The following is a 27906-nucleotide window of genomic DNA, read 5'->3' on the forward strand; positions in this document are numbered from 1 at the left end:
TGAGAGTAAATCAGAAATTTCTGGTCATAATTCCACTAACCCTGTTTGAAGGAAGAAGAACGATGAGCATTATCTCAAGAACACCATCCCTACTGTGAAGCATGGGTGTTAGAATTATCATGCTTTGGGGTGTTTTTGTGCGTATGAGACAGGACGAGTGCACTATATGAAGGAGAGAATGACTGGGGCCCTGTATTGTGATATTTTGGGGGAGCAACCTCCTTCATTCAGTCAGAGCAATCAAGATGGGTCGTGCCTGGGTCTTCCAACATGACAATGACCAGAAGCACACAGGAAAACCAAGGAGTGGCGCCGTAAGAAGCATAACAGGTTCTAGCGTGGCCTAGCCTGTCTCCAGATCTAAACCAAATAGAAAACCTTTGGAGGGAGCTCAAACTCAGTGTTTCTCAGCAACAGCCTAGAAACCTGACTGATGGGTGGGCCGAGATCCCTCCTGCAGTGTGTGCAAATCTGGTGAAAAACTACAGTACCGTTTGACCTCTGTAATTGCAAACAAAGGCTACTGTAACGAATATTAACATTTGTTTTCTCAAGTGTTCAAATACTTATTTGCAGCTTTATCACACAAATAAATCGTTACATTTTTTTTTTTTTAATTATACATTATAATTTCTGGATTTTCTTTTTAGATTATCCCTCTCACAGTGGACAAACATTTCAGACCCCTCCATGATTTCTAAGTGGGAGAACTTGCAAAATAGCAAGGTGTTCAAATACTTATTCTCTTCACTGTATATTATGTTATATACTGTATTGTCGTGATCATTCATTGCCAGCTTCGCCCAGTTAAAATGGATTGGACCAGTTAAACATGCTAAAGACAAAAGACAGTACTGTAGGAATAATTTATCATGTTTTTTTTTTGTAAAACAAAACAGATTGTGTACATTTCTGAGAATATGTTCTTATTTTGTGGAAAATAAAGTTGTTTATTCAACAATTAGAATGGTAACTTTTAGGAGTCTTCCCTCGTTAAACTTTAACAACATAATATCTCAGCCTTACTGTATCTTGCAACCTCAATCTCTACTTTTTACAATGATGATATACATCTGTTTTTGTGAAAGACGACACCTTTTTTACTTTTAAACTGAACTATTATCATAACATTAATATTTTTTGCTCAATAAATGGGAATTTGTTATCATAACATTTCTATTCATCTCATAAAATAGCCTTCTAAAAATTCAATAGTATTTAGAAGTCCATGACGTAGTTACTGTGTATTTACTTTGATTTGGATTTTATTGGATTGCGTGGGAAAATTTTGAGACCCCTACCGTTAAGTAGTAAAAACAAAAAAGTGGACTACATTCAAGTCTTAACATAAGTCTACAAATGCACGTCCACATTTTTTGTGTGGATAAACAAAAGTAAACTGTGTATTAATATTGGGTTAAAACTCTTGGAAATCTGGACTATTGTCAATAATACTGTGAGATTAGCACACTACCATTCAGGAAAAGGGATATGAGTTGGATAGAAAAACACAATTACATCATCAAATAAAACATACAACATAAAAATGACATTGTGCAGGAGTGTATAAAATATCAAATTAAAATTGTATGCTCACCTGCTTGTTCCCTCACTCCATCGCCATGGAATTTACACCTCGTACATTAAGATGAGTGAATATGACAAAGACCGCGAGACCCACTATTTGTTCCACCTGAGTAGGGAGGCGTGCCCCACAGGTAACTCACCTTTTCCGTTCACTTTAGGAAACTGATGCTTCATCCCAAATCCCTTTTTTGGCCTCCTCCCATCGGCATTGATCCCTCTATGGGTTTAAATGTGTATTTTGTTTAAAGTTACACCCTTCATTACCTGCAGAAAAACCTCATGTAAACTACTATAAGGTTCACTTAAAGCTGGGCTGAACAGCCTCCTTGTTCTCATTACATGCAAACCTCCACCTATCTGCTCTATGGACACGCTGACTGGGCAAAGAGGAGGAGCTAAGAAGGCTGGAATTCTTTCCCCCCACAAAAAAAGTCCACAGGGCCTAAATTGTATCATCTAATCTCACATCACTTAGTATTAAATGTACAGTCCTAACAAGAGAATCGGGTTGCTTGCAAAGTTGCACTCATCTTCCAAGAATTTGCTATATAGCCTAACCTGTGGGCCTGTGTTACCATGGGCTCATCTTATTTACCATACTCAACCAAATAAACAACGTTATGTTTGAAAAGAAGGATGGAGCTAGAGCTGATAAAAAGCTTTTCTAACAATAACACTGTGTTTCCACCCGAGGATCTGTTTACGAGAGTTTATCGGAGCAGCTATCAAGTATATTTTAGCTGTTCATTAGAGCCATAATATACTAGAATTTAAAGTTTTTTTTTTCTTGACATTCACTTAAAAAAACCCACAAGATTCACCATCTCAAGAGAAATTAATACATTACATAATGGACAATTAAAATCACTGTAAGACAAATTTCAAAGAAACTGACCATTTGAAAATTTCCCCCACACGTTTAATGCAGTGATAGTCAATGTGAAGCAAAAAGTTGAGATTATTTTCCCTGAGCGCATGAATTAAACTATATATCACATAAATTATTGTAGACAAAATAATATTTTTTTTAATAAGTAACTGAATATATTGAAACCAAACACTTATTTGATAAACTATTTTTTAAATTTATCCAAATGAAAGATCTTAGATATTTCCATTTGGTATATATTTTCGTTGAGTATAAAATAATTGTTTCAATGTTTAGCTATTAAAGTTGTAAATAAATAAAAAGTAATAGTAAAAAAAATCTTATAGCAACATTGTAAAATGAATAAAAACAAAGACAATTTTGCATATGTAGTTAACTTTTTTTTTTTAATGAGATTTGTTTTACTAGTACTAGCAATTTGGCCTTTGAAGAATGACATTAAAAAACATTACATATATGTACAGCATTTTGGTTCATAAATATTTCAATTTGTATTTGTTGTAAATATAGGCCAAATATACCTTTTTAAAACTAAATTAGCAAATTAATTCAAATTGAATGCATTACAATGAAAAATCTCATTACTGATGGAGGCTTTTCAAATACTGTACACCACAGGTGTCAAACAGATTCCAGAATGGGCCTAGTGGGTGCTGGATTTTGTTCCAACCGATAACACGCAGAGTTTAACCAATGAACTTCCTGCTGAAACAAGCAGCACCTGACAAAGTTTAACTGATTACACATGTAAAAGATCTAATTGGTGAAAAGGTGTCCTCTTCATTGGTTGGAAAGCAAACCTGCACCCACTAGGTCCTTTCTGGAATCGCTTTGACACCTGTGCTGTACAAGTTAACTTGATCTACGAATGTGGCGGCCCATCGGTCTTCAGTATTTTAACAATTTTATGGTTGCCGCGTATGATGTACAAATTTATGTGGATGAACAACAGGAGTACAAAACTCAAAATAGTTTTATTTATCACAAACAAAAACAGTCATGGGTTGCCTCATTCTTGATGAAGAAAAGCTTCAACTAAAGTACACACTGCAAAGTGAAGTGCTCGCAAGTTTGTCAGCTTGCTAGATTACAGATTAAAAAAAAAACAAACAAAAAAACAGGAGCAATACTTTGATTTTAAAATGGTAATAACAAAAAAATATTTTCAAAATATCAAGATGTATGCGTGTACATATGGACGACTGGTGCTGTGTTAGCCATCTTGTTGCTGTATAAAAGGATTGGGAATAGCTTCCATGCCATCTTGGGGACAAATAAGTACCACTGATGTCCCCCTGCAGACCACTAGCCCCAACTGCCTTGTGTCTTCTGTCAGCTTTAGCTGATCATCTGGATCTGGAAACAAAGTGACAAAATGGTGGTTTAAAATAAATTGATAAATCAAAGTAAATCTCAGTTTCAACAAGGTTTACTAAAGTGTTTGCACTTTTAATTTGTTATACATTACAAAACTTTAGCACTCCACCATACAAAAATGTCAGGGCAAAGTACATAGAGTAGAAACAGGTGATCTCTTCTAAGTTACTCAGTATGGGGTTTGCCATCTCTAATGAAAGAGCATTTAATGTACTAGTGCTGTAACGATTAATCGATTAAGTCCAGTAATTAAATTAGAAAAAAGCTTCGAATCAATTTTTGTTGTTTTGAGGATTTGTTTAATTAGAGCAGGGATGAGCAAAACTGTCCTCAAGGGCCGCAGTGGGTCCTGGTCTTTGTTCCAACTGATTCAGCACAGACAGTTTAACTAATGAGGTTTCAGCGGAAACACCTGACTGCAATGAACTGATTGCACTTGTAAGAAACCTGATTGGTGAAAGGCTGTCCTCACGATGGGTACGAACAAAACACACACCCACTGTGGCCCTTTGTGGAATAGTTTGCCCATCCCTGAATTATAGTGATGTTGTAATGGTTTGTTTTGAAAGTGTTGCATTTAGTTCTATTGATTTGGGTGGATACGCTGACCTCTCGTGGCAACAGTGAATATGCCTTAAAGCAGGGGTCTTCAACCCAGTGCTCAAGGCCCACTGTGGGTCCTGGTTTTTGTTCCAGCCGATCCAGCAGAGACAGTTGAACCAATGAGGCTTCTGCTAAAACAAGCCACACCTGACTGCAATCCACTGATTGCACTTGTAAAACACCAGATTGGGGAAAAAGTGTTGTCATCTTGTTTGGTAGGAATGAAATCCTTCACCCACAGTGGGCCTTTGTGGAATAGGTTGGGGACCCCTGCCCTAAAGTGCCTATGACACCAAAACGCATGTTTATTTCATATTTCACGCGGTATTTTATGCTCCTGAATGAAATGGACCGCTTGGATATGTGTGGAAGTGATCCATTTATATATTCAATTTTTTTAATCCCGCACCATTAACATGTGTGACTTCCTGGATTGAGGAAGAATGTGAATGTGACGTCACCCGGGTCAGCATCTCACAATACAGCATTGCTTTATTGCATGCAGATGGACCGCGGATTCAGCTGATTTTGCGGATTAATTTGTTTATTTTTCACATCACGCCAGCCAAATGTGCTGCAGGTTTTTGTTGCTGCACCATGAAAAGGCATGTGAGCCTTTTTGGTTTTCGAAAATTCCCGTTCAACCCGGAGATTGGCCAAAACAAGTCCAAAAACTGTAGGACCATTGGACTTACGAGGAAGTGAGTAACTACGTGTTTTGTATTATGTCAATTACTGGGATAATGGCAGACGTTTTAATAAGGCGGTGGCTTGCATTTTGTGGCTGATTGTCCACCGAGAAGGCCACTCGACCGACGACCATCGGCTTGCTGCACACCCCCCTCGGTCTTCTTTGCGTGCCCGCCGAGAAAACGCTATACTCGGCTTATGCTCGTGAAGCCACGCGCTCTCGTCTTCGGTTCGCCATATTGTCCAGATTTCCAGCCCCCTATGCCCTCTTCGTGTGCCCGGCAATAGACCATTATCCTCGGGTTGGGCTCGGGCAGCCACACGCGCCTTTGGCGTCGGCCGGTTTGTCCGATGTAGGTTCACTATCCTCTTCCCCTCAATATCCACTCGCGGGGCCTGCGCTTGACAGTGACGCTCCTTATTCTTGCTATTTGTTTGGCCAAAGAGTCAAAATATTCTCCCGTAAAATGCCTGTTTGAAAATGTTCCCGATGTTTTTGAGTTGTAGTACTGTTTGCTTAAAAGTGCCCATTTAGAAATGCGTATGTAAAGCGATCGATGATACCACACACACAGCGTATTATTAACAAATGTTAAAGTTGTATAAAAGAGCAAACTTACGTCAATACGCTTGAGGTTTGCCATTTACCATTTCACGGGACAGCATTTCGACTCTTCGGCCAATCATATAGCGAGAATAACGGGATGTCACTGACAAGCGCAGGCCCCCGCGAGTGGATAGTGAGGGGAATAGGATAGTGCGCCTACACCGGCAGTCACTCTCCAGCTGCTTCCCCCTAAACGATCATTCCTGCCCACAGCAGGGGAACGATGAGCTTGCGCGCCACCAATCGGTGAAAAATGTCACCCTCGCCACCGTATGTGACATGAGTTGGGGTAGCTTTGTGCTTTTTTTTCCATTTTCGAAAGGTGAAAAAGATTGGAACAGCCGATCGGCGGTCATTGTCCAGCCGCTTACCCCTCAACAAGCACTCCTGTACACATCAGGGGAACGACTAGCTGTAACTTGCTCGCCGCAAGTTGTTGGTGAAGACAGTCAACCCCGCCGCCGTGTGATATGATCCGGGGTATTTTTGTGTGCTATTTCGTTTTTGAAAGGCGTAAATAAACTTGGAAACGCCGCTTGGTTTGGGTTAGCATGTCGGCTAGCTGTCACGCCTTCTGCTTTGTTTACGCTCTTTTCTCAGTCTCTGAAGCCGGGGCAGGAAAATGACAAACGCCGAACTAACTCCGGTAGCATAAAATACCGTTCGGGAGGTGCAAGAAGTCAACAGTTTTGACCATCATGGAGTAATTTTACCCTGCCGTACTGAATAAATGGGATTTTTAATATTTCATATTCCATTTAGCACAAGACTGTTATTTGTCATGACCATACAATTTATTTAGCAATTGGGGAAAAATACTTGATACTATGAATACTGTGATGACATTTTGCTGTTCTGTGTCGTATTTTCCTCGTTCTGAATCTTCCATCTTAATGGGCTGAATTCTAAATAAGCTGAAATCATTACCCTGCCGACGTCATCCTCCTGCTGGAGACGCTAGAGAGCTATAATGACAGGTGTGGCTAAACGTCAGATTAAAAGACAAATTTCTCAACATCTGCGCGTTGCCAAATTGTTGTATATAGTCGAATCATCTCAAAATATGATTCTAGTTCACATAATGCTATTTAAGATTTTTTTTTAATGCTGTCACTGGCACTTTAACTCATCTAACATGGCTGAATCCAGCTGCTCCCTGTTAAGACCAACATAAGGTATGTTTTTGTTTGAGCATCTGTTATTTAGTTTAGAATTACCGTAATTTCCCCAATATAAGGCGAACACGTGTATAATGCGCACCCCAAATTTACTTGTAAAATCTAGGGAAAATTATTGTATCCGTTTATAACGCGCACCCTAATTTTAGCACCAATAAATAGAAGAATACAAAAAAACAGAGCTCGTGTACAGATACAGAAATGTCATTTTACTGACTGGTGAAACACAGCACAAGCATAGCATTTTGGTAGTTCAAAACATTACCATAAACTGACAATATTTACGGTAATAATATGATTTGACAATTTCTCCAATTTACCAGAATCTAGGAGAAAACAAAACAGATGTGACTTTTCTTTTAAAGGTTGCTGTATAACTTGCTCGTTTCATCACGATGAATAAATGTTTCTTTCATGGATTGATACGGTAATATGAAAGTGAGAGTGTAAGTCGGAAATCCGAGAGAGCTCATCGCTGTCGACACTGTGACATATTGGTATTCTATGTTATGTTGTTCTATGTTGTGGCAAGGGTGGATCCATGCTGCTGTATTGTCATATCTATGTTGTGATTGTCTATGAGCCAGAGGGCCGCTGAGGCTAGACAAAAGAGTGCCGCATTATAGCCGGACTGTCTTTGACATTGAAAGCAAGAAATAAAACGTTGAACACGGCACTCAAAGTATTCTAGTTTTCTTCAAGACGAGATAAAATAGACACGACAGTAACAATAGGAACTATTGTTATTTGGGCTAGTTGACGGACACTCACAGGAAGTCTGTGTTGTTACCTTTGTTATGGTCCGAGTTGCAATAAACGTTGACTCAAATGAGTTCAAGAAACTAAATTCTGTGCTTTATTAAGAGTGAAAAAAGCAAAATTTAACACAGACGAAATCATTTGGCTGATAAGAGTGAAGTATTACCGAAACAAAATAGTGACGTCAGGTACCGTAATGGTCAGCAAAGGATCGCCGCATACATTTCTTCAACACAACGTGGCCGTGTCAATTAAAAAAAAAAATCGTTTCATATACATACATATATATATATATATATATACACACATATATATATTTCTGTCTCCATCCATGTACCCGTTTATAATGCGCACCATGATTTTACAAGTTGATTTGGGGGGAAAAAAGTGCACGTTATATTCGGGAAGTTACAGTATTTTAGAATTATTATATTTTTTGTTTTTTCTGGGAATATGTATTTGAAAAAAACAAAACAAAACACATTTTATAGCATTTAACTCATTCACTCCCAGCCATTTTCACCGGAGCAAGGCCCTTCGCTCCCGGCCATTTTACTGGATTTTGACTGATTTTGCAAGGCCCACAAAAAAATTCTGTTCTATTGCTATATAAACATGAAACCCACCAAAAGAAAGATTAGACTCTCTTCTTTCAGCAGAAAAAAAAGTAAGTTCATATGTTTTTCCATTCTTTAGAAATCAGCATTAGAAAATAGCTTAGTTTGAGCAATTTTCCAATTTCTGATGAAAAAACGGAGAAAATTAGCTTTTTGTAAACGCAAAAATTTCAAACATAACTTTGACTTTAACACGGCTATTTTTTACTTCAGTGACATCCCAAACATCTGAATAATGTTTTCCTTTTACAAAATAACATGAACAACCAGCCAAATAGAGCTTTTGATAGCAAAGTAACAATTTATTCACACTTACCTAACTGAGAGATGACGTTTGGTGGCTGCGACAGCGGTTAAACTTTTCCCTCATTGCCGACTGTCTCGTAAAGATGGATTTTTTTTTTGTCTTTTTTTTGTGGTGACCACTGTCTCGTTCGCCTGGGGAACTTATGTTCCTGGGGGGGAACTGGTTCGGCCGTGCGCGTTTCCGTGCAGGACACTCGAGCGTGCGGTGGACCTGAGCAGCAAGCTGCGGAGGGGCTCTGCTAACTTCCCTAATAAAGTTGTACTGTTTGAATTGGGTTGTGGTGTCTTAACAAATGCGCTACTGCCCTCCAGTGGTCATTTTTATTGCTTTGAAATTGGTTTTGAGGCTTGTTTTTTGTTTCGGCGATAGATCGGAAGCTCTAGATGCTTCTTGTACAAAAAAACGCAAAAGACGTATAAATACGTTTGTGGGACAGTTAATCATTTAAAAATAGAACGTCTTTATACGTTTCTGGGAGCAAATGAGTTAAGCTAGCGGATTTTTGCAATGCAAGTTCGCCAATTGCTTTTTTTTGCTTTTGTTGTACTTAGATCCTCATTTATTTATTTTTTTACCCTGTTTGAGGCTAAGCGCAGGTATTTAAATTTAGTTTTAAATGCATTTATTGCTCTTGTGAAATGAAAGTACAATTCTGCATAGTTTAAAGAAACCCAATAATTTTGTATTCCTATTTAATGCTTTTTTTGAAAGTGGAATCTTAGTAAGCCAAAATAAATGTTATTGCAGGCATAAACCCTTTTTGTTTTACATCTCCTAAAATCTATTCTGCAACGCGTTAAATGTTTGTAAGCTAATTACTCGATTATTTGAACTAATCGATAGATTAATCGATTACTTAAATAATCGATAGCTGCAGCCCTAATTTATACCGTTGTCACAGTTAGATTAACAAATACATAGTTTCTAGTGGGGGAAAAAAATCTTTTGAGAATGTTCACATGTACTGTAATGTGTAGTGAAGTCCATTCATGAAAATAAAGTGTTTGATTCTTAAAACCACAGCACTTACCACGCATATACTCGATAGTCCCATCAAGCACAAGATTCAATAGTGGGTCGAACCCTTTCAGGACACCGCTTGCTGAAACCAAAAATATACTTATTGTACATTGTGTAAAAATATCTTGTGCCACCTAAAGGTTGGACTGTAAATGCCACCCACCTTCTCGTCCTCCTTGAAATTTAACTCGAATCGGCTTGTCGATGTATTTGGACAAATCAAAGATACTTTCCTTCTTCTTCTTTTCTTTATCCTAACAAGTACAGTGTAATGTTGTTTATTAGCGTGCAAAAACGAGACAAAAACAACATTAGTAGCTTAGCACAGGGCTAGCTTTGGTAGGCATATGAATTAGCCGCCTATAACATGTCCATAATACTCAAATAAACACTCAACGGACATCTCAAACGAGGGATAAATGTAACAAGTTGCCCTTAAAGAATGTTTGTAGGAAAGTCGATAAAAGAAAGACTGAGGAAATATAAATGAAACCCAAACGGCGTGAACTTACCGCCATGTTGGCTTGCGAACCCGGAAGTGAAACTTTGACCTCAGTGAGTTTCCACCAATCAAATTGCACAGTTTACAAAATGGTTGGATCTTCGTCCTCGTTTGAATGCGTAGTTTTGATGTTGGTAAAAACTAAATGTATTGTAATTGTATAACTAGAAAGATTAATGTTAAGTGTTTTACAATAATATTCACATCTACAGTGCATATCTCCAAAAAAAAAAAAAAACAGCATCTCCGCTGAAAAAATAAAATACAATCAGCACATACTGGTGCCTGTACCAATAAAACCAGGAGAAGCGCAACAAAACCAGGACCATTTGCTAAGTGTTGGTGCTAGTCTTGCTGGGGCAGGCACCATCACATGCTGGAATTTATTGATTTATTTATTTTTACCAGGGACGTAGCCAATGTATTTATTTACTTTAAACAAAATAAATATTTTTTTATTTTAATTCATCTGACCAAACATATAGTACATAAATGCGAAGGCGACAGGATGCTGCCAGAGGTCGAAGTACTACAACTATGGCGAAAAGCAGTTTGATGTTAAATCATTTCTGAGTGCAATGGTCCAAAATTGTCACAAGACAGCAGCACTTTAACATATATGGCAGTGGTCCCCAAATTACGGCCCGCCTCCACATTTGGTCCGGCCCTCTGAACAATACCAGAGAGCAATTTGACACCCCCCCCCCCCCCCCCCCCCCCCAATAGTGTTGTTTATTTCCTGGCTTTTTTTCTGTGAAGAACCCAGAGAGGGCTATTTGGTTATTATCGATTTAATTAATAGTGTTTTTGTAGGAAAGCCCCATTTCATGTTTGTGCTTTAGTTTAATTGTTACTACGCTGGCCCTTTAAGAAAAGCGACGCGCGCACGTGTCACTCTCTCTCCTCCCTTCATTGGCGCGCACGAGTTACTGTCTCTCCTCCCTTCACTGCTGGTCTACACGAGTCACTTTTTCCTCCGTTCACTGCCTGCGGTTCGTTCCTCAAGCTGCTGTCCTGTTTAGTGGCAATCCAAGTGTTGTATGTGAATGAGAGAGGTGGGTATATTGCAGAAGTGTGCCTTGGCAGTGCATAAACACGTTTGGCAGATGAGTTACCTGCTTAGGGTCCCTTGTATTCATGTTACATAGTTATCTTGTATATCTTGTATAACATGTTACATGGTTATTTTGTATTCACAGAAACCACAATACAACAAAATAAATCTCATACTCCTTTCATCATCATTAAAGGAAACAAATAAATCCTGAACGTCCCCTGTTGATTCTCTGATCGGAGTCACAAGTCTATAGCATCGCCGGCTTTTATACCACACACCCACAGAGGGATCCCCAGTCAAATGAACCCTCTTTTTCAGTTATTATTATTTAGTATTATTATTATATAATATCAGATGATGAATAAATGATTGAGTTTACTCACCTCATTTAACAGTAGCACCTTCACATCGGTTGATTCTATCACATCGATTCTCAACTTGGCTGATGCGAAAACTTCTCCTTTCAGTTTCGGCCTTCTGATATGCTTAAAAAAACCTTTAGAATTAGCGAGAAATACGATTTGTTTTGATCTTTTCTGATAATAAGCAGGTGATGAATTAGTAACAAAATGATGCCACCAAATTTGATAGAAATGAAAATGAACACCCTATAGAAGGGGGAAACCAAAGTGACCCCGAAAATGAAAAAAAAAAAAAAAAAAAAAAAAAACGACAGACAGGTCCATTTTGCCAAAACGTCATTGTTGCAACTCAAACTGATTTTGCATGTACGCATACAGTGGGGAGAACAAGTATTTGATACACTGCCAATGGGTTTTCACATTTGCAGTGTATCAAATACTTGGACAAAATAATGGAAACACCTTAAAAAATAAACAAAAACTAATTTATATGGCGTATGTCCGCCTTTTGCGGCAATTACAGCCTCAATTATCCGACGTCTTGATTCATACAACTTGTGAATTCTTTCTAAAGGAATTTCAAGCCGTTCTTCAGTTAGAATACCTTCTAACTCTTTTAGAGATGATCGCGGTGGAAATCGACGTCCAAAGCCTGAGTATTATTTGAATCTCTAAAACTGTTGGTCAATAATGTTGAGGTCTGGGGATCGTGCCGGCCATACGAGATGCTCCACTTCATTATAATGTTCCTCATGCCATTCTTTAACAGTTATGTTTAATGATTATGATGCCAAAATGTTAGGTGTTTCCATTATTTTGTCCAACCCCTGTATTTATAGGGTGTGTGTAAGTGTGTGTGTGTGTGTGTGTGTGTGTGTGTGTGTGGGGGGGGGGTATTTATTACTATGTGGTACTACTATATACTTATACACATACACTCCTACACATTCTGTATATGGAGGACCAAAGCTGCCAAAATAAAAATGATAATAAATCAATAAAAGGCAAAATATAAACGAGTATAAGTACAAAATTAGAAATAAGATACAAAAATTAAAAATAAATACGGAAATAAATAGCTAATCGAATAAAAGTAGAAATAAAAATGAATATATATGCAAAAATAAGAAATTATATAAAAAAATAAGAATAAATACAAAAAATGCATTTTGTATTCTTAAATTTTTAATGTGATTTCTAAAAATAAAAATAAATGTACTTTGTATTTATTCTTAGTTTTAATGTGATTTCTAATTTTTGTATATATATTGATTTTAATTTCTACTTTTATTTAATTAGCTATTTATTTCCATTTTTATTTATGTATTTATATTTAATTTTTGTATCTTATTTCAAATTTTTGTATTTATGTTCGTTTTTATTTAGCCTTTTATTGATTGATTTATTATTATTAATATTTTTAATTTTGGCAGCTTTGGTCCTCCATATGGTCCTCCATACTCATACAGTATGTATGTATGTATGTATGTATGTATGAAAGAAGGGGGTGTGACAACAATTCAGTGGTATCTCGACATACGATCGCGTCGACACACTTTTCGATATCAACATAAAATTTGACTCGCCATTTGTTTTTACATCTGACGATATGCTCGAAATACGACGATTTATGACAGCGCTGCAGTTACTTTGTGTTCCCACAAGACTGACGCACACCGGATTTTCTTGTGACAGAAATAAACATGGGTTCCAATAAGGTTAGTGCAGGTGGTGAAAAAAGGAAAAAGGTGACACTTACCAATACCATTGAAACGAAGATGGAAATGCATCTGTGAACTGGCTCGACAATACGGCTGTAGAATGTCCACGATCTCGACGGTCCTCCACCGACCTCCGTTCGCCAGTCTTTATAAGGTAAGGTGACAAAGAAATAGCCAGCTTTGTCATGTTTTAAATCATTTATTTCAGAACTTGTGCAACACAACATGCCTACTGTCCGCCGAAGTTGACACAACAAGAGGTCATTAAAAGAGAAAGTAAAATCTCTACCGCACCTATCTCACTGTTATGTCAGCCACGTGGTGCGTTCAGGTACAACATGCAAAACATATCCGCCACATTAGAACCCGATTTGTTACATTACTACAGGAACTATTATTATATTATTTTTCCAATTGTTATGTATAATGTATTTGTTTTGCTATGTGTTTTCGGGCTGTGGAACGAATTAATGGAATTATAATGTATTCTTATGGGAAATCCTGCTCGACATCCGATCATTTCAACTGACAAACAAGGTCCTGGACGAATTCACTTCTTATGTAGAGGTACCACTGTAGTGTAGTTTGTATCAGGATTATTCATGAAATAAAGTCTCAAAATCTTGTGGCACATGCCAAGGTTGCAATCTTTTAGTTTTGGTACAGATAATTAACTACATCTTAATTGTCTTTATGCCTAAACCCTGATTAAACAAATTAATTGGTTGATTTGTTTGTGAGTTGACACCAGTTTTTAATGCCTTTTGATTTTCTGGATGGTTTAAGTATAGTATATACAATTTAAAAATTAAAATTAGCCAAATAAAAGAATACAGCAGAATAAAGAATTAATATTTAGCATTTGTTTTGAAACCACATCTCCGTATGTACTGCAAGTAGTCAGGGTGCATGCAACGAGTCTATTAATACCCGCAGTTGGTGGGCTGCAACCCAAAGGTCAGTAAGCTGCGAAGAGAAGACGGTTGCTTGTTTTGATATGGACTGCGGATCAAACAATGTTCTCGGCAATCGGGTAAAGCAACACATAGAAGATGACTCTATTTTACAGCCTGACGTCGTGCTACAAGTAGATGGAGAGTTGTTTTATGTCAACCGTCATCAGCTTGCGCTTCAAAGTCCGTACTTCCGTGCTCTCTTCTTTGGCTGCGGGATTGAAAGTAATAAAAGGAAGATAGAGCTAAAAGGGGTCTGCTTGCAGCATTTCAGGGTGTTAATGTATCACAGCCAGACATCCATTCTCAGTTTGGACAGAGAAAATGTTTTGGGGATCCTCGAAACTGCAGATTTCCTCCAGCTGGAGTGGGCTAAATTGCTATGCTGCAAGTTCCTTGAACGTGAGCTCCACCTCTGCAACTGTTTGGGAATGATGGATTTGGCCTGGCAACGAGGCTGTTCCCAGCTCTACAGTGCAGCAAGACAGGTGGCTCTCACACATTTCTCTGCTGTTGTCTCTCAGGAGGACTTCCTTTCCTCTTCCAAGGAAACTGTGGCACACCTTCTAGCTAGTGATGGCCTTGCCATTCATAGAGATGATTTGGCCCTGGAGGCGGCCCTACGTTGGGTGTCATTTGACAAAACACGAGAGGAACACTTTCTGGAGCTCATGGAGCTGGTACGACCAGAGTCTCTGTCATTGATATTCATCTCTAAGCTTTTGGACACAATGACACACAGTTCTGATCCTAGAGCCAAACTTATCTGCATGCTGAATGAACATTTTCCAACTTCCTGGTCAATGGGGAAGTCTCTAAAAAGGACTAGGGAGGCGCTCTTCGTCCTGGGTGGACCTCATGATCAAGAACAGCAGGCCTCCTACAAGTTTCATCCACTTAGTGGGAGATGGCAAAACTGCACACCTCTGCAGAGGAAGAACCTCACACAGTACTCAGTAGCTGCAGCAGGTAATGTACGTAATGTACTTTCCAGTGAATTATGCTGACATTGTGATGTATTTCCTCATTATATGTAGGAGACAGTATTGTTGTGACAGGAGGCCATTTCCTTGACGTGCTGTGGTTCAGCGTGGACTGGGTCAGAAGATACGAATGTGGGAGCCAGCAGTGGGTCGATGGCCCTGCGTTGCAGATGTCCAGGCACAGTCACTGCTCCATTGCCCTGGATTCCCTTCTGTTTGTCTTGGGTGGCAGCATGGATGAAGGGCTTGTGGCTGATGTTGAAAGACTGGTCCTGGGGTCAGACGGGGGTTGGGAAAGCGTAGGCTCCATGAGTCGGGCGGTAGAAAGGGCAGCCGTGGCTGCTCTTGGCCAGTGTATCTATGTTGCGTGTGGCCTGGATGAAAATGGAGAGGCCTTTGGTGGAATACAGCGGTATGATACCAAGAAGAATCATTGGGATGTAGTATCATATTCCCCTTTTCCACGGTGAGAATTTTCAACTTTTAAAATATGTCCTTTTTATCGTAATACAATGTAGGATAATCCGCATCATTCCTTAGGTATGACTTGGTTGCCACCGAGCTCAATGGTGCCATTTACCTGTTTGGAGGGCAAGCTTTGCGCTTTGATGTGGAGACAGATGAGTGGACAATTCTGCATGAGGAACATCTGGAGAAAAAGTTCTTCTGTGGCTGTACTACAGTCTGTGGCCAGATATTTTTGTTGAGTGAGAAAAAGGTAAACAAAGCACTGCCCAACATGATTTTATTTGACCCTTATGTGGACAATTGCATCAAGGTGGACAATGCTATACCATGTCCTGTCCCGCTGAGAGGATTTGTCACCATTAAAGAGCTTACATGATGGGGTGTGATGTGAAAATATATACGTTCACTACTAACTGTGTTAGGCAGTGTTGTTTTTGGCAGCTGTTTTAATTTTCGTCTCAGTCTATTGGACAATAATACTTTAGTCATCTCAAAATTTGTCTTTGTCTAGTTTTTTGTTAACGAAAAATTAAGACTAATAAATAAATAAAGGTTTCCAACTATTTCGAATGAACATTGAAAGACGAGCACATATTGTAGCGTCTACAACAGTCGTCTACAAGTCCGGTCCTCGAGAGCTGCTATCCAGCTTGTTTTCCATGGCTCCCTCCTTTAACACACCTGAACCTGACGAGCTGATCATTTGATTCAGGTGTGTTAAAGGAGGGAGACATGGAAAACAAGCTGGATAGCGGCTTTTGGGGACCGGTCTTGCAGACTCCTGGTCCACAAGGCCAACTTGGTGATATACACAGCTGGAAAACAGTACATTATTTTCAATTATTATACCCACCTAGGAGCCAAGGACTGTACGTAAAAAAAAAAAAAAACTTATTCAAGAGTTTAAGAGGCGCTAATGACGTGATGTGAACGCTATGCTAACACTACGAGTTACAATTAATGTGTGATAATCACTTAGCGCAGACCTTTAAAGGCTAAAGCAACAATAAATATTCTCTCTGACCAAGATCAGAAAACAAATCTTGCTGTGTGTGCAAGTCTTGAGACGAGAGAGGACACTGCACTGGTGAATGGAAGGTTGGGGTGGGAGGGGGGACCCAGCCGTCACATGAGTGACACAACCAGACACTGCTAGATGCAGGCTATCTAATACGTCACATAAAATGTCACACATTGTGAACATTTGACGGAAACTATGGTGCATTTTCATCTCGTTCTCATCTCGTCAGACGAGAACTGGCATTAGGCCCGTTATGTTTTAGTCTCCCAAAACATGTTTTTAGCCCGTTATCATCTCGTCATCGTCATGAAAAAATGTTCATTGACGAAATACAGTATTTTCCTTATAATCATGGTTGACAAAAACAACACTGGTGTTAGGTAATTCTAAACAATCAAATCACATTATAATGATGCTTGGACATATTGAGAGGTATTGTTAAAAAAAAAAAAAGCTTTATTTTGATAGGGATGGTTGTTTTGTGCTTGTGCTAAATATAGCTTTTGGAATGGAAGTGTGTCCACACTGTAACCACATTATATTAGGTGCTCATTTTTCTTCAAAAAACAAAACTGTCTTCAGATTAGTTGCAAACATAACAGGTAACAGTAATTGTAGATTTATTTTTCAACGATTTATCCTGTGTTCTTTGTTCCATATCTGGCATTTAGACATTGACGATGTCTCATATGAGATTGAACCAAAATGGCCTGTTGCCCATCAAACCTTTTAAAATGCAGGCATAAGATTTTGAAATATTAATTTATTACATTTTTTAGAAAACATGACAGTACTAGTAGGTTTCTAGACATTTTTTAATGCATTTTTTAATGAAAAGCACATATAACCAGATGAGTGTAAAAGTGTAGGATAATCGTTCAGCCCTTTTAGTGCTCCGCATTGTCATTTACCACTTAGTTCTACAACAGTTGCCTGACTAGATGTCTGAGCCTGAGCTATACTTCTGGTAACAAAACAAAAACAAAAACAACACATAGGCCTACTCATGATGGATCACTATTGGTATTGATAGTTTGCTCTTAGAGCCCAGATGTTGACCTTCAGAGCCCATTACGGTAAGTCCATTTTAAATAATGCCCACAAATGTGCATATATGCTTAGCTGGATTTACCAAAACACCTGTCAGTTTCTGTAAAGTAAAACTAATCATACATGTAAAAACAGCAAGGCTAAGGCACAAAACATAAGTGCTGTACAGAAAAACAAACAACAACAGAAAAATATGTTAAGTAACAAAAAACAGCAAAGCCTATAAGAACATGTATTTTTAAAATGCTTCAATATTTTAGAAATGGGGTGAGAATTCTATACAAGGATATGTTCTTCATCGTACACCAGAGGACGTTATATCTCTTGTGATTTTTTGAGATCCAAGCCACCCAATCATGTGCTATCACAGAAAAGTTAAAGCAAACAAATACTAAACAGTTGTACTGTGAGTTATCCACAACATGTTTGTATAAATGACAGCTACCCTTAAAGAGGAAAAAAAATAGTTGCTGGTACAATAAAAACTGTCTTTGTAAGAGAAAAATGTTAGACGGACAGAGGTGCAGAGCTATTACAGAAAAGTTGTCAAAGTGGTTGTAAATGAAAACTTTGGTAGGATTCTAACCTATTGTTTTTTTTGTTGTTGTTTTTTTTTAATCCTTCTTAGAATTACATTATGCACATTATTTTATGTATCAGAAGTAAATGACACGTCTTTTCACTATGGCCCAAATACTTCTAAATACATTTCTAAATGGACAAAAGTTGCTGATGTGTTTCAACAAACTTCCCTTTGAAAAAAGAAACTTGTGCACGTCATGCCCCATGGAAATACTTGTGTAGCCTACAGTAAAGCCATATTTTTATGGCTAATTGGACCTCTTTTAATTTACACACATACACACCCACCCCCACACATATACACGCAGAAAAAAAAAAAAAATCTACAGATTCCAACCAAGGTGCTACAGAACATTGCCTTCAATGAATATAATCAGGGTGCCATTACACACAATCCAATTTCCCTAAATTTGTATTAGCTAAATTTGTATTAGTTATACATTAATTACAAATATATATTTTTTGACCATTCTATGCCAGCAATATTTAGTGCAAAGGCATGAAATACTTTTGCATTATATTGTAGAATCAAGGGCCCTAACTATCCGTTGACATTCCTACAACAGAATGACTCCCGGCGAGTAAATCAGTTGTGTGTTCAATTTCAACAGGTACAGATTTTAAACTTAATATGTGATTATTGTGATAATTTCATATATATCATACTTTTATGACATTTTGTCAGGTGTCTTGTCTTGAGAAAGTCAATAAAACGAGCTCATGTATTAAACACTGACAAAAACAATGTAAAATATAAAATGAAAAAATAAGCTTTTTACCAGATTTCAAATCCAGATGACAAGAAAGATGCAGTTTTCATACACTGTGACACTGGGTGAATAGATTTACAATCGTTTGTGCTTTGTTGCTGCCTCTTTTTGTCAAACAAAGAAAAGTAAAATGGAGGCTGACGGTGGAGTGAAATCATCAACGGACCGTAGTAAGGTAGATTTTGTCAGGAATAAATCAACTTTGCCTGGACTATCTGGCTTTAGGTAGTCTGCTGTTGAGATTCCTTTGGTTGGTCAAGTTGTTAAGCACGCAGTTGTTCGCTAGTGATGTCAGCTTGGAGTTAATCGTGCCCTTTCTTTGTTCCCAGCTGCTTTCGTCTTCTTCCTCAGGCTCCTCTTCCTCATCTGCCTCACTCTCTTCATCACTGCGCTCATCACGCTCCACCTGAAGACGAAAGGAAGTTGTTTAGTGTTGTTAAAAAACAAACAAACTAGTCATTATTACTTCATTAGAGTGTTTTGGAAAAAGAAGGCTGCTTTCAGATATAAGAGTTTGAATTGTGTGCAAATAGTGTACTGAGAGCAGAGGATGTAGAGAACAGGGTAGATGGAGACAAGTACAACTGATTCACTGTGGTGAACCCTGAAGGGAAAAGCCGAAAGGAAAAGAAGTAGAGGAAACAGTAAAAATAATGCCAGTAAACAAAGGGCAAAATAAAAATATACACTGTAAACAAATTTAGCAATCTCTAATTGCGGATTGCGACAGCATACCTCCCACTGAATAAGACTGGGGCCTGTTGCTCAGCTAGGAAAATAACAGTTTGATGGATTATCACCACTTACTGGCAGGAGTTATTTTATTGTCCACTAGATGGTGCCTGGGGCCGGCCACCAACCCATACTTAAGAGTAATCGCTCTCGGCAATCTTTAGTTAGCAACTTACTGTAAGTGACACAATCAGTGGGGGAACAAATGTGAAAGGACCCGTGTACGATGAGTGTCAATGGGCCCCTTGACTGAACCATCTGACGGGGAGGGGCGGGGTTAGTGGAAGATTTTCTCCGTGCTCCTACACACTCTCATGGGCCCATCGTGACCATCCACATTTTCACAGGCCCCTCAGGACTGTTATACAATGGGGTAAAGGGTGGGGGTGATATTTTTGTGCAATCCAGGTCCCTCGAGACAATCATCTAACATGGTTGAGGGAGTGCTGACAGAGGGGCCGTTTACATGGTGACTCTCCGAGAATACGAAAAATTTCCAATTTGCATTCATATGGCCCCGTTTCCATTCGAACAATGTCGCAATTCCGCATGAAAACGATGTAGTATTCATGCAAAGCCCTAGGGGGCAGTGCAGATTTACAAGGTGACAGCGAATCATGCACTTTGACCCCACCAAGCTCCTCAACCCGTAAAAAAATATGCCCGCCCACTCGAAGCAATGACATTTTTCTTTTGTTCAAAAAGGCACAAAAATGGAAACATTCAACATATTTAATTTAAAAATATGATTAAAAACAGTAAATTAAAGCCGACATTCCGCCATATTTGCTGTTTTTAATGTTTAGTAGCACCGCTGCGCACGCCCAATGTGACGTGTACGAGTGCTGACGTTATCGGCGTGGTCTCGCGCCGCAGGAGCCTTTGATATGCATGTGGAGCAAGCCCCCCTCAATCCTCTGCAATCGGATTCTTCCACTTTGGAGGCAGGATTCAGAATTTTTCGTCTTTGCCTTCCATCTTCGCCGACACCATATGCACGCAAGGCCATTCCGCTCCTCAGTCATTGCGTCTTTGTGTCGCAGAGTCGCAATGTAAACTGCCCCAGACATATTGAAACACTTATACACTTTGTTATAGCACTGCACATCATCATGCATTATTTTTACACCCTACCACTGCCCACCCGGACCCCCTTTACGCCCATAGACCGGGCATCCAAGAGGCACCGCCAAATGCTTTCTCCGACCCCCAAGCTCCGCCCCTGGGCACAATACACTAATGGCCGTTTCGAACTAGTGGCAGCCTAGTGTGAAGGGTTCAGCGGCACCCCATTCATTGTGTATGTGAGAGGGGATTTCTTGGTGAAAGGGAGCGACAGCGCTAGTTGTGGACGGAGCAGAAAGTCTTGAGTGAATTTTCACTGAGGGGCGGTGCCCAAAATAGAGACTTGTTCTATTTTCACTGCACCGCCGCGCTGACGACAACAACGGATTCAATAGCAGAGGGGCAGGCGTACATATATTCAGAGGTGGGTAATAACGTGATACATGTACTCCGTTACATTTACTTGAGTAACTTTTTGAGAAAAATGTACAGTACTTCTAAGAGTAGTCTTACTAAGCTATTCTTTTTACTTTTACTTGAGTAGTTTTTTCAAAGAAAAAACGCTACGCTGCTACTTTGGGCTACAAAAGAGTCTGCAAATTTTTCCTCTTTATTCTACATATTAGATTAATTATTTTTTTGGCCAGCGATGTCAAGAGTAGATTTGTGCCTGGTGTAATACTAGGGCAGCTCTACCGATTTCACCAATGAGACGTCGCAACAACGATCACATGACTCAATTATACCAATAAGACGAACGCTTGCCATTCTATCTTCACGCCAGCCTATTCAATCATGTGGTGTCTTTAAAGCACTGTAAAAAATGAAGTATTTGATATAGAGCGCTGCCCTCATCATGACTCAAAAGCGCAAATTTTAACTTCTCTCCCAGTTTTTATTTGGCACCGACTGACCACGGAAAACCGGAGATATGATCCTTTTAATTTTAAAATAGTAATCATGAAGGAACTGTTATCTATTCAAACTAGGAACTATTTTCTCCACCAGAGGGCTCTCATGCTCTTTGGACGAATAATGCTTCATTTATGTATTTTTTTTCCTCTCATTGGAATTCGATGATTCTTTTCACCAAATACTTTTTTACTTGTACTTGAAATACATTTTTTGGACGACTACTTTTACTTGAGTAAGATTATTTTGAAGTAACGCTACTCTTACTTGAGCGAAATTTTTGGCTACTCTACCAACCTCTGCTTATATCTATGCTATCAGGCTGTTTTGGCGGAAGGATATACATAAATCACGGCTGATGAAACTTTGATAAATGCACTTTTTTCGCGAGCTTTGGGACAATTGTAAAATGACTCACATTCCTCTCCTTGCTAAGCTAAATGGTACCTCAATATGTAAAATGTAGTTCACAAACAACAAAAAAACCCTTCACCTTCTCACCGAAACTAGTAAAACTCTTTAAAAGGCTATTATAATGCCCCCCACTCCTCGAAATATGAAAAGTCGCTGTTTTCTTGTGCAACAATGAGAAATAAATGCATTGGTGCTTGGGACGATAGTAAATATGCTTGCCGCTTTTCACTTCCTGACAGCATCTACGTCAGGCTACGTGGCTCCTCTCGTTTTGCGCTTGACGTGGACCACTGTCACACTGGGCTGACGCTAGTGTGAAAAATCCTTTAGTTTGGAAATGCTGACAATTACTGGTAAGTAGGCCTGTCGCGATAACAAATTTTAGTGTGCGATAATTATTCTCATAAATTATTGCGATATGCGATATTATTGCGCCCCCCCCCCCCAATTTTTTAAACCAATTTACAATAACACAGTGCGAATACAGTATATATTAATAGATGAAGTACACCCATTTAAAAGCGATATTTACTCTTAAATTCAAATCTACTTTTTAAGAAATCACAACTAAAAACAATAGACCATACCTCTTAAGTAAAAAACAACAATATTTATACCGCACAGAAACACAGAATAAATAAAATGTGTTTAAAAAAAAAAAAAAATGCACTTAACAACTTCAGCATTTAGAATTTTTTTTCCCGTCATAGCTTCTGCAATGGTGTTCCATAGGGATGCAATGATACAGTTAAGTCATGGTTCGGTACGAATTTTGATACGAGGGACATGATTTTCGATCCGATTCAATACATTTAATGCTCTGTAAAAAAACAAAAAACAATTGTATTTTTTTTTTTTTTTTTTTTGCTAACGAGCAAAAATTAAATTGCCATCATATAAACATGCATTTTAGTGCATAATATTTATGTGCTTACTTCTTACTGATATGAAAAAAAATTGCATAAAAGTGCTGAGAACAATCTTTACTGTTTGTAAAGTGAGGCAGGGCACACCGTTGATTGCTACAGCTCTCTTAGTAGCTAGGTTTACTACATGAGCAAGACATCCTATTTATGGTCCGAATCCATTTGTGTCACGTACTGAATTAACAATACTTGCAACATTATCTATAGGCACTGGTATGGATTGATTTGGCCTTCTTAATCTCATGTGACAAATGACAGTTTAGAATTCATCGATGTAGTATATGGACTACATGTCCCATAATCACTCTGGGCTCACGTAGCCAATGGCATGGGAAGTAGCACATCTAGTTTGCCATTTCATGATATCTAGTGTGTGCGCGCATTAAAAAAGTTAGCAAGCGCCGCTGAAGTCACGTCTGCTCATTACTACACAACACCAGCATATGAGGGCTTTCATATACAGGACGAGTTTGAAGCACAGCGCTCTTACCGGTAATTTCATTCAGCTGTTCTTTGTCAAAGTGAGGTTATTCGTAGCAGCCAAGTCGGTAACAATGTTTTGGCGGACTTAATTGTAAATATCCAGCGTTGTGCCGAAAAATAGCCGCCCCGCGTGAAATGTCACTCCTGACGGGAGCGCCCGCACGTCAACAACACCGGTGTTCTGCCAAAATATCCTACATCGGCGAAACGTCCTACCTTAGTCGAATTTGAGACCTAAAGTACTACCGTGCGCTCTAAACTTGTTTTGTTTAGATGCATACAGGAATAAGGTACTAAAAAAATGCCTGCAGAAAATACTTAAATGTAGTTATATCAAATAAGGACGGTTTAAACACGCTACGTGACTAATGTGGTCAACTGCTTCAAAGCTAACACAAAAAAACACAATGGTTAAAAGTATGAGAGGGTAATACATGCAAAAAGTATCTTTGAGGCTGTGAAAAGGTTCTAAATAACTAAATAAAAACAAAAATAGTGAGTAATCGCCGCCTCTAACAGATGTGCGCATGCGTGTGAATGCATGCGCAAGCGCCCTGAGCATTGTGTAGGACGTTTCGCCGCATAGTAAGGAATGGCCGAACACCGGCGCGCCATAGATGGTCCACAGTCACTCCGGAGCACTGACGCGGCCGGTATACGTTGAACAATAGGATATAATGGGAACAACTGGCTCTGGCGCTAGTTTTTGGCGGACCTGGAACGAAGATGCATTTTGCGCAGTTGGTAACGAACTTTTAACAGCACGTCTGCCGCACGCGCACACACACGTGCACGCGAGGCGATAAATCGCAGCTGAAAAGTTATCGCCTCCATTTTTATATATCGCGCGATAAATGGAATTATTGCATATTGCGACAGGCTTACTGGTAAGTAGTACTCATACTGCAATATTTTTTCGTATTAAAAATAGCTACTTTCCCTATAAAGCATGAATACACATGATCTTAGCAAAAGATGTGCTCACCTTTCCCTTGAACATAAACTTGCAGATCATACGCAGAATGAGGTAGGCCCAAAAGATGTGCAGAGCTTGCAGCACTAACAGAAGGGCATTGAAAAAGTAGTAAGCAAAGAAGGGTTTGAAGAAGTCAAGTGATGTCACCAGTGTTGAGTGGATGATTCTGGAAAACAAACATTTTTACATTATTCGATATAAATTCGATATTCTGGTAGGCTGAATCAAAATAATAGCATTTCCATTTACTACAATGGGAAGAATGTTATGCACTGCTAGTGCTTTCACTCACAATGACTGTTACAAAACAAAATGTGATAGCACATTTTTCCATGACTTTATTGTACCTGCAAGGCAATACCACCAGCCGAGTTACCAGGAAGACAAGCGAAAAGACGACGAACAGAGAGTCGCACGTCTTCGTCCAATCAGCATAGTGAAACATCTTGGCCGACTAAAAAAAAAAAGAACACGCAGAGTGGCATAAAGACATTGAAACACTGCCAGATGACAAAGAAAAGGTATATTTTAGTCCAAAATGTCATGTCACACCCATTTATAAAGGGCGTGTAGACAGAGAGGAGCTATGAACAAACTCTGTGTGCTAAAGTTAATTTGTCAATCTGTAGTTTGAGCAATCCCTCGTGTGTAATTGCAAAGGCACTCAATACAGGAAAAACAGCTGTACATCTAAATGTGAGTTCACAAACAAACGTGTCTTGATTCATGGGAGTCGGCGAAAAGGAGAACATTTCCAGTAATGCCAAAGTACCGTAACTCAAAAATGTGAATACAAATTCTTGTATCCACACTTGCACTCCTGTTCCACACCAGAATATTGTAAGATTATTTTTCTTCCACACTGTTTTGTGTTTTAATAGGACAAAGCTCACACACTATGAGGGAAGTGAAATCTGAGCCATGATTTCAAAGATAATGTGCCCATTGTTTCCCCTTAGGCTCTCACATCAACAAAAGTGTATTTACACCACAAGTATGTTTCAAATCAAATACTCCACACTAATAACACAATGCTTACATTCAAGTCATGTTTCCCCTGACGTCATAAAATAGTTTGTAAAAGAAAAATAATGTCGTGCCAGCCATCACACACCTTCAGACAAACCCGATTCATGTTCATGATTTTCCTCATATCATCTACTCAGATTTAAAAGTGTAATGTTCCAATAACAGAACGGTGAGCTATTTTATAAGAGATAAATTTTGTTTTCATGTATATTGTCTCTAACTTACAGACTGAGATTGAGATGTCAGACAATTGGCCACCAATTGTGGATAGAGTTTTCACCCTTTTACGACAACAAGTCGTTGTTGATTAAAGAATTGTTAGGACGCTGTGTTAACTGTTTTCCATTTAGTTGTTTTCCATTAGTGTCCTACATATGTTTTTCCATACAAGCATTTACTTGAATTATAACAAATGGTTCCAAATGGAATGCTATGGACTCAATTACGCTGTGGTGAAAGAATACAACATCCTGTGGCATGACGTCATGGACAGTTACCATTGTACTTATTCTTTTTCATTTCATAATTTCAAACTTTTGGCATGCTAGTTTTTTTTTCATTCAGTCATTAAAACTTAACGTCGTCAGAGACTACGGGCGGGTTTAGACATACTATTTTCTAGGGCTGGGATGATCCGCTTTTGTCACGATCTGATCTATGGCAACATATTACCTTTTAAAAAGTATAAAAACACAGAGGCATGTATCTCCGTTTAAACTAGATGCCATTTGACGTGTATTCTTTTTTTTTTTTTTTTTTTTTTTTTTTACATAGGAAAGTGCATTAACCATTGTAGCAACTGTTCCAGTGCAAAATAGAACAAAAACACTTTACATTTAAACCGAGCCCCGATAAAATGTTAAAAAAAAAAAGAAATAGAAAAAAGTTTTAAACATGTTACCGTCCAACTGAATTATTTTTAACAAGAAAAACGTAGAAAAATACTTGCCTTTATTAAATGCTTCATTGAGTCAGGCTACTCCTACACTAACACTAGGACAGATAATTTTCTCCGGGGTGTCTTGGGGTATTTGCACAAACTACGCATGCATAGAAAGGAGCAGCCTCATGTGTTATGTCATCGTCCGCGCCGCTTACCTCTGTACCGGAAACTCATTACCCGCCGTCGGGAAATTTCGAAATTACTCAACCTTCTAGACCAGGAGTCGGGAACTCCCTTTTGTGATCACTGTTTTTTCGTGAACGCATTTGAAAGCATCACACGGGAGCTAGAGTAACGGGACTGAGGGCACACTCGGCTTTTACGAGCAGTCGCCGAGTTGTGATTGAAATGAATTTTTAGAAAACAACAAAAGCCTGATATCATTAATTGGAATGTTACAATCGATGCTCAGTTGTGCACTCACCAGTCGGAAAATAAATAACATAAAACATATGGTGCGGCGCTGCCTATATTTCCTGGAAGCGGCAACCAGGAGTGCTTGTGCATAACAGTTTTGACAGGTGAAAATGTCATGAAAAAAACTGATCGGGCGCCTCTGTGACTGGGGGTACTACACAGTTCACTTTACGTGGTTTAATTTTCCCCTACGCATTTTTATATACTGTACTCCAGTTCGGTTGACATTGAGTTGGGAGAGGCCAGCCGCGCAGCTGGCTGATCGGAGACTTAACACGGGAGACGAATTCTGTAATAAAACGCTCATCTCCGTGTAATCTGCGTTCGGACGACCAACAATGGGCACTGAACTGAAGCATATTATTGCGACGCACGTTTGGAGGTTCAAGAAAAATGTGTGAATGCATTATCCGCTTTTCACGTCGAGCGAGCCGGCTGGTACCACATTTAAAATTATGGGTTGGCGGAGAGGCAAAGATCCTTATCAAAAGAGCCAGAAATGACTCAAGAAGATATAGGTTCTTGACATCTGTTCTACACTCTGGATCAGGGGTCGGGAACCTTTTTGGCTGAGAGAGCTGTGACGGCCCCTGGCCGTTAAATAGTTAATTTTCTGAGACTCTTCCAGTCAGCTGATCGTCGCCTCCACCAGCTGGCTGCTTCCCCTCCCACTGTGACGACAGCTGATCGACGCAGGACGGACCGACAACATCGCCGCCGCTGATTGGCAAAGAAAAAGGCGCCAAGCTTCATAAACCTGCCGCTGTCAACTCTCTATGAGGTCGCATTTGACAGCATTCTGCCGCTGTCCTCCTCGCCAGCTGTTTGCTCGCCATTCACTCTCGTTTGCATTTCATCGCTACTTTGATACACTCCCGCTTTTTCGGTGAGGTCTTTTGTGTTTAT

The 27906-nt window shown here is 39.1% G+C and overlaps 3 protein-coding genes across 4 annotated transcripts in view; 1 reads left to right on the forward strand and 2 right to left on the reverse strand.

The window, feature by feature from the left end:
• Positions 1 to 3433: 3433 nt before the first annotated feature.
• Positions 3434 to 10224, reverse strand: lsm7 (LSM7 homolog, U6 small nuclear RNA and mRNA degradation associated). Its single transcript, XM_057841591.1, has 4 exons — positions 10147 to 10224; positions 9798 to 9888; positions 9645 to 9716; positions 3434 to 3832 (listed from the first exon to the last, which is right to left on the reverse strand). The coding sequence occupies exons 1-4, from the start codon at positions 10150 to 10152 to the stop codon at positions 3690 to 3692; spliced, it is 312 nt and encodes a 103-aa protein (XP_057697574.1). The 5' UTR covers positions 10153 to 10224; the 3' UTR covers positions 3434 to 3689.
• A 3759-nt stretch (positions 10225 to 13983) lies between these two features.
• LOC130919432 (kelch-like protein 23) lies at positions 13984 to 16056 on the forward strand. Its single transcript, XM_057842146.1, has 3 exons — positions 13984 to 15198; positions 15267 to 15678; positions 15753 to 16056. Exons 1-3 carry the CDS (start codon positions 14274 to 14276, stop codon positions 16054 to 16056), a joined length of 1641 nt encoding a protein of 546 aa, XP_057698129.1. The 5' UTR covers positions 13984 to 14273.
• Positions 16057 to 17473: 1417 nt separating this feature from the next.
• The window catches only part of cers4a (ceramide synthase 4a), a 54303-nt gene continuing 43870 nt past the window's right edge, over positions 17474 to 27906 (reverse strand). The window contains exons 9-11 of one of the 2 annotated variants that reach the window (XM_057841480.1): positions 24959 to 25065; positions 24621 to 24777; positions 17474 to 19509 (exon numbers count right to left, since the gene is read on the reverse strand). In XM_057841480.1, the coding sequence (XP_057697463.1) occupies positions 19315 to 19509; positions 24621 to 24777; positions 24959 to 25065 (459 nt within the window). In that variant the 3' untranslated portion in view covers positions 17474 to 19314. The other variant, XM_057841482.1, reaches the window with a different exon arrangement.

Source organism: Corythoichthys intestinalis, chromosome 7, assembly GCF_030265065.1.
Source record: "Corythoichthys intestinalis isolate RoL2023-P3 chromosome 7, ASM3026506v1, whole genome shotgun sequence".
Lineage (NCBI taxonomy): Eukaryota > Metazoa > Chordata > Actinopteri > Syngnathiformes > Syngnathidae > Corythoichthys > Corythoichthys intestinalis.